The sequence below is a fragment of the Cariama cristata genome, unplaced genomic scaffold (genome assembly GCF_000690535.1).
Source record: "Cariama cristata isolate BGI_N322 unplaced genomic scaffold, ASM69053v1 scaffold27589, whole genome shotgun sequence".
Classification (NCBI taxonomy): Eukaryota; Metazoa; Chordata; class Aves; order Cariamiformes; family Cariamidae; genus Cariama; species Cariama cristata.
This window is the reverse complement of record NW_009635646.1, coordinates 1-6,385: the sequence shown is the minus strand read 5'-3', so window position 1 is coordinate 6,385 and position 6,385 is coordinate 1. Positions and strand designations below refer to the sequence as shown.

Below are 6,385 nucleotides of genomic sequence, written 5' to 3'. Positions count from 1 at the left end.
CTGTATAGTCTGTACTAGATCTAATTTCTTCTGTTTGGGTGGGATTCTCTGCACCGCTTGAGGTACATCTGCAGCGTTGACAAACTGGAGTGATGACACTGCAGAGATACCATGAAAGTGCAGTGTATTCCCACAAGCTATAATACATGGAAAGAGCTCCATATGAGCTTACAGTTTGATCCTAAAAAAGATCTGCTGGCAAGGCAAATCATGTTTGAGACGTGTGGAAATCACTGTTACAGAGCACAGTCACAAGAAGCAGCAATCCTAACAGAGACGTAACGTATCCCAGCAGGAAGGACTTTTGCTGACGTGCACTTACTTCCTCTGAGGAACTGACGTAAACCCTTTTGGAAGTATGAGTCTGGAGGGATCAGCTGCATCTCCATCAGTTTTGGTAGTCGAGCTGCAATTACCTGTGCAGCTGTTTCACGTGGTGATGCGACTCAGGCACTTCAAGGTAACAGAGGAGATCTCCAGCACTGTGGAAAGGCAGAGTCCTACTTAATTCCACAGATTCTAGAAACTCTTCCTGAGCTACTAGCAGACCTTTCCAGCCCACCTGCCAAAATTCCAACAACAGCCACTCTGCATGTTCCCTCCAGCCCTGCAATTACATGTGCCTGCCAAACCTGCGTGCAGCCCAGGCTGAGCGACCAGGGCAATAACGTACCCGTGAAGGAACGCTCCATTTCAGCAGAACGCTCCCATGGTAGATGCAGTAACACAAACCACAGCGCAGTTCTCGGCCCCAGGGCTATTTTAGCAACAATACCTGTTTCTGCAGGAGGACGCCTATCAGCAGAGCTTTGGCTACCTCCTTTATCCTTATGGCAGAAACATGGAAGAGAAACATGCCCAAGCAACACAGATAATCTCTAGGAAGCATCCTCTGCGATCATTCTGCAAAGATCTGTGCACCTTGTGCATTTCTTTAGAGCTTAAGTTGGCATCTTAAAAAAAAAAAAAAAAAAGGAGCTGCCAATTTTAAGGTTGAAAGGCAAGGCTTTAGTATCAATGACTTTTATAGGCATAGGATTCAGCTGGTTTTTTTTCAAAGGAGTTGTTGAAATTAATGCTATTACTAGAGCATTACCCAGAATTCATCCAAACTGATGTTGGGGCACCGGTCTCAGGTGAGGATGAGAAAGAATCTCTGTTCTCTAACAGAGGAAATTGAGTGAACCTGGCTTTTTGCCCTCTTCCAGGCCAGATTTACCTTTTTCTGCTGTTGAAGGTTGGCAGCCCGCGCACAGACAACTCGGCCTTTCCTCCTCCTCTGCAGGCTCAAACCTCCACTCCCTCTCCCTCCTGCCCACCTTCCACCTCACCCTTGGAAGCAGAGCATTACAGTATTGGAAAAGGAAAGTGGAGATGCTTTGGTACCCGCACAAGCAGGTTCTGCTCAGCAAAGGACCTGTGGCGGCTTGAGCCCTAGCAGTCAGCTGCCAGTTTAGCTAATTGTGCTCAGTGGGAGTACCTATTGAACTGCCCCTTTCAGTCAGATGAAAAGCTTTAGCGGTGTACTGAGGTTTAAGGAACCTGGGATTAAACCCAAACACACCATTTTTGCTAGTTTAAACTATGGCTATTAACTGGAGCTTGGTTCTGCTGATGGAGAGCTGATAGCATCAGTGGTCGAACAGACAGCTGCCTTGTTCCATTAGTGCCCCTCTCCCTGGACACTTGCAGCCCATGGGTGCACACAGGTTGCACAGGTGTTCAAGGTAAGAGATGTGTAAGGAAAGCAAAGCTCTGATGAAACCAAAGCCCAGGGAGCAGAAAGAGGTTCAATGAGCGAGTCTCTAAATTGGTGGCTGCTGATGCACTGCTTCAGTCCCAACGTGTGTGCCTTTCACATGTTGCAGTACTTTAAGTGTGGCCCCCAGCTGCTAAGAGTAGATAAATGCAGTCTTGGGACAAAGTTGGAAAGAAATAAGTTTTCATTTCAGTGCTGGAGGCAGGATTCAGTTACTTACCCACAAACTTCTGCTGCCGTTTGAGATTAGCACACGAACCCCAAGAGAGCTGCAGCCTCCATGGAACAGGACTTCCAGACCTCTGACCGTGACCTTCTGGACCACCAGCAGGCACCCATACAATCTCAAAAGACCCTTTCTTTTATCCTGTCCTCATATTTCAGTACTTATTTCTAAGCATTGCAGTTTAAGGACTAATACAAGCGCGTTAGAGTGCTCCACATCACTGCAAGCCAGCAGCTAGCGGTCCGGTTCCCTACCCCTGCAGCCCACCCTTGCACTAGGCAACACACTCGTGTGTTAAAAACAAGGCTGATGGACTTCTGTGACCTACTCCTTTTGAACAGTTGCTTCATCCTACTTCTGGGAGAAACACAGTAGGGTTACTTTTTTCCTCCTTTCTTCAGTACTGGAGGCCTAACCTGTGCAGAATAACCGTTCTGGTAGCAGGCTGTTCCAATGCAAGCTGGTGACACTGTTTCAACGCTAAAATAAAGTAATTTATTTTCAATTCAAACAAGTTTGTAAGAACATTAAGCAGAAACAAAGTAATAAAAGACAACATGCACATAACATAAAACATGCTTCAGATCACTGCAAGAAAATACACTTTAAGAAAAATTATTCTGGAACAACAACAAACATTTGCCTCCTTTGCAGTGAAAATTTAACTACGACATACAATCCTTGTGCAGACATTTGAAGGTAGCATTGCAGTAAAAATCATGCGCTAACCACATAACAAGACTCTACCACAGAAATATTTATGATTTTACCGTCCCATTTACTCTTGCTAGCTCATGCCATTTGTATTCTTGGGCAGTGGCAGACTGGACTCTGCAATTCCACATCTTGTAAAAAAAGTCTGTTTCACATAGGTTGGAGCCGATGTCCTGTTTCACCATACCAGAAAGGCTGATTCAGTTATTTAGAAAAAAGAAACTGCAAATTTTAATTGGCATTTTCCTTATTTATTTAACTAGGTTTCTCTAAACTTTTCACCTCCCCTCGAGCTTAGGTACTTAGGTCAGACGAGGCAGCCAGTGCCCTTTTCAGCAGAATAATACAGAAGAGATCCGACCAAGCCCTGGGGAAGGGACAAAAATCCTACCAGCTCACACTCCTAAAACTGGGATGAGAGAAGAGGGTGGGGAACCATCCTGCTCTAGCCCCTTGGATGACAACTCCACCGGGACCCAACAGGATTCCCCGCCAACATCCAGATTCCAGGATAAGCAACATTAAACATCACCTTTAAAATAACTGAGTCCTTTACTTAGCTGCCTGCCTCTACCCCACAGAAAGCTGCACTGCAGTGGTGCCATGTTTGTGAAGTGCTAGGGGACCATCACACACAGGTTGGGACAAGCCAACAGCCTCCGAGCAGAGAGATTTAGAAAGATGAGAACTAAATGGGGTAGGGACAGTCGCAGAGATACCATCCTGAATGAGCTGCCAGGCACAAGTCAGTTGGAAACTTTGGTTTCCCAAAGCTGCTATGTGAGATACGGGCAATACACTACCCCACATTCTCTTCTCTGCTCCTCCCCTCCTCTCAGCTGCCCTGCGTACACAGGAAGGCAGCAGGCAAGGAGTAGGCAGGTGCTGACCCCTCCAGGAGAAGCTGCTGAGAGTAACTGGATCAAATCTTTTGATATCAGATGGTCTCATGTAGCTTTTCAGTGAGGGAGGAGAGGATACAGATGAAGAACTTACTAGCAGTTAGCTGACTGAGGTAGCAACAGAAATAGGCAAGACAGCAGGAAAGATTCTGGGCTACAACAGGGCATTTCTAGTAGAAATATGCTGAAGTACAGGGTTTTCTTCTCCAGCAAAGTTCTGCTGCAAGACACATAGGGCAAGGATCAGAGATCACCGGCTAAAGAGGCAGCAGAGGAAGGCGAGACTCAGACAGCAAACCCAGACCTCTATCACCTCTGCTTCTCCCGGCTGCGGCATTGCACATTCCCCCCCATGAATGAAGTTTCAGCTGTCCACGCACAAAACACCCTTGCCAAGGGTTAGCTATGAGCAGACAGCTGCCTTTAAACAGAAAGCTAGCCCAGGGCAGCAGGGTGCTGAGTCCCAGCAGTGGTTAAAACAGGAGTAGGGGAGGCAGGGTGAGAGAAAGGAACAGAAACTGGATCCCTGAGTCAAGACCCTAGAGACCCCATGAGAGAGAACAGAAGGATAGGAGGAGAAAAAAAAATGCTTAGACCCAAGACTCATAACCACTCTGGGTCCCCATGGGATGCCAAGGGGCCTGGTACTGATGCCGTAGAGGAGAGCTCGAGAAAGATGTGACGCTGTCAGAGGTGTTTGGGAAGCAGTAGGTGTCTTCTGACTCCAGGCTGACATAATCCATATCGGCAGAGTAGCTGTGATAGAAGTTCATCTGCTGGCTCCATAAACCCATGGCTTGCTGGGTATTGCAGCTTGTCCCACCTTTTCCAAGGAGCCCCTCATCCTCCACAGCCATGAATGAGTACAGGCTCTGCCCGTTCCCATAAGTCTGGCCGCTGCCGTAAGCCTGGTGCACGTTGGTCACAGCCGGAAGGTTTCTGCTGGCAGCGACGGGGAAGCCCTGGTGAAACGTGGGGGTTATATCCAGGTACACAGCCTGATGAAACCCCTTCTAGAAGAGACAGAGAAGGCTGTTCAGTAAGGCAGAGCACCACACCAACTGTGCCCATTCTTTTGGATGGGTCCCCTTTCCGCTCCCACCTCCAAGCCAAACAATAACGCCTTTTTCGTACTCATTGTCCTTGCTATAGAGTAATAATAGCAGAGATGGCAAGATCTTAAACTCATCATCTCCAGCTCAATGTGTCTGTGAGCACCGTGCTGGGGAGAAAAACTGACATAGGTAACCTTGCTGGACCTCTTCAGCTATTTTGTTTTCTATCTAGTCTCAACTGGGAGATAAGCTGACTGGAAACAAAGCTCTTTCAGTGCCAAGGCAGGCTTAAAATAGATGCCACTGTAGGGCCTATGACGAGAAATACAACTGGTTTGGTAATATCGAGTCCTGTGCATTGTTCAGTTAACAGATTGGACACGACACGCTTCCTCCCACAGACTGGAGGAACTGTGACTGGTGGTGATGGGGGAAGGGGGAATTCTCTCACCTGTGGTAAATGCACCCCTTTTTCCACCCACTGGCTCTCCTTCTGGCAACGTTTAAATTTCATCCGTTGATTCTGAAACCATGTTTTCACCTAGAAGTGATGGAGAAAGGACATAGGGCATTAGAAATTCACTTTCAGAGCTTACTACACATCCCAAAGATGATGCAGAAGATCGCCTTCTGCTACAATCCATTTTCTGCTTGGCTCCTAACACCATACATAATTCCAGCAGCTAACAATATGCAGCAGACCCAGGCAGCCGTAGAATCGCAGAGCTGAGATGTGAAAACTAACACTCTTACTCCTCAGATCACCACGGGATCTTTCATGTCATCAAAAGCCCTACCTGAAAATGCAGGCCCAGACAACCGCAGAAACGCAGCTTGCACAGGGGCAGCACCTCGCTGCTGACTCAAGGAGTGAGTCATTCCTTCAGTCAGATGGGAGCAGCTGGTGGGCAAGGACCCTCTCTCTGGGGAGAGACCCAGGTGCCCCGCTGACTAAGAAAGGCAACTTGCACAGCAGTGCAAACATCTGACTTTTCACACTCGGAGACAACACATACGGTCCGTACGGAACCGTAACCTGACTGCATAGCCCTGCTCTGTACGCACTTTCAAGCACCTGCACGGAGTGGGTGGGTAGTGCTGGAACCAAACATTAAAAGGAAAACTGAGTCATAAGTTTTCACACCCTCTGCTCTCTCACGTAAGCAATGGCATAAACAAGATCATGAAAGAAACTCATCTCTGGGGCCTAAGAAAAAAAAAAAAAACCACAAACCCCCAAACCCCTGCTCGCAACATCACTTCACACCAGGGATGCGACTCAGCTGCTCAGAGCAAGATGTTCACCTGCTTGTAGGTGAGCCCCAGGGTAGCAGCCAGCTCCCGGATCTGCTGGGGGCTGAGGTACTTCTGGCTCTGGAACCGCTGGTGCAGGGTTTGCAGCTGGTTCTGGGAGAAGGCTATGCGGCTCTTGGCCTTCTTCCTCGCACCCTCACCTTCCTCCTTTACCTTCTGGAAAGAAGGATGGGGAGACGGGCACTCTGCGGTGGGGCTAGTGGCAGAGTCGGGGGTGTACTGGATGAGTGTTCCAGAGCTGGAGGAAGCTGGGGAGACATCTGAGGAGAAAGAGAGAGAATAGGGGTGAGCAGGGCCCGGCGGTGAAGACTCAAAAGACTTCCAAGTCTGGCTTCTCGGGAGAATTTAAGATCGCGGGTGCCGTGGGGACTTGAAGCGGGCCCAGGTACCCTCGGGCCAGCGGAACCGAGACCCC

At 48.4% G+C, this 6,385-nt stretch overlaps 1 protein-coding gene across 1 annotated transcript; it reads right to left on the bottom strand.

The window, feature by feature from the left end:
- Positions 1-4,191: 4,191 nt before the first annotated feature.
- LOC104167386 (homeobox protein NANOG-like) lies at positions 4,192-6,304 on the bottom strand (the record flags this gene model as incomplete). Its single annotated transcript, XM_009707632.1, has 3 exons — positions 4,192-4,614; positions 5,108-5,197; positions 5,962-6,304. Coding segments are annotated over 3 exons (856 nt in total), but the record flags the coding sequence as incomplete, so codon positions are not given.
- Positions 6,305-6,385: the final 81 nt, after the last annotated feature.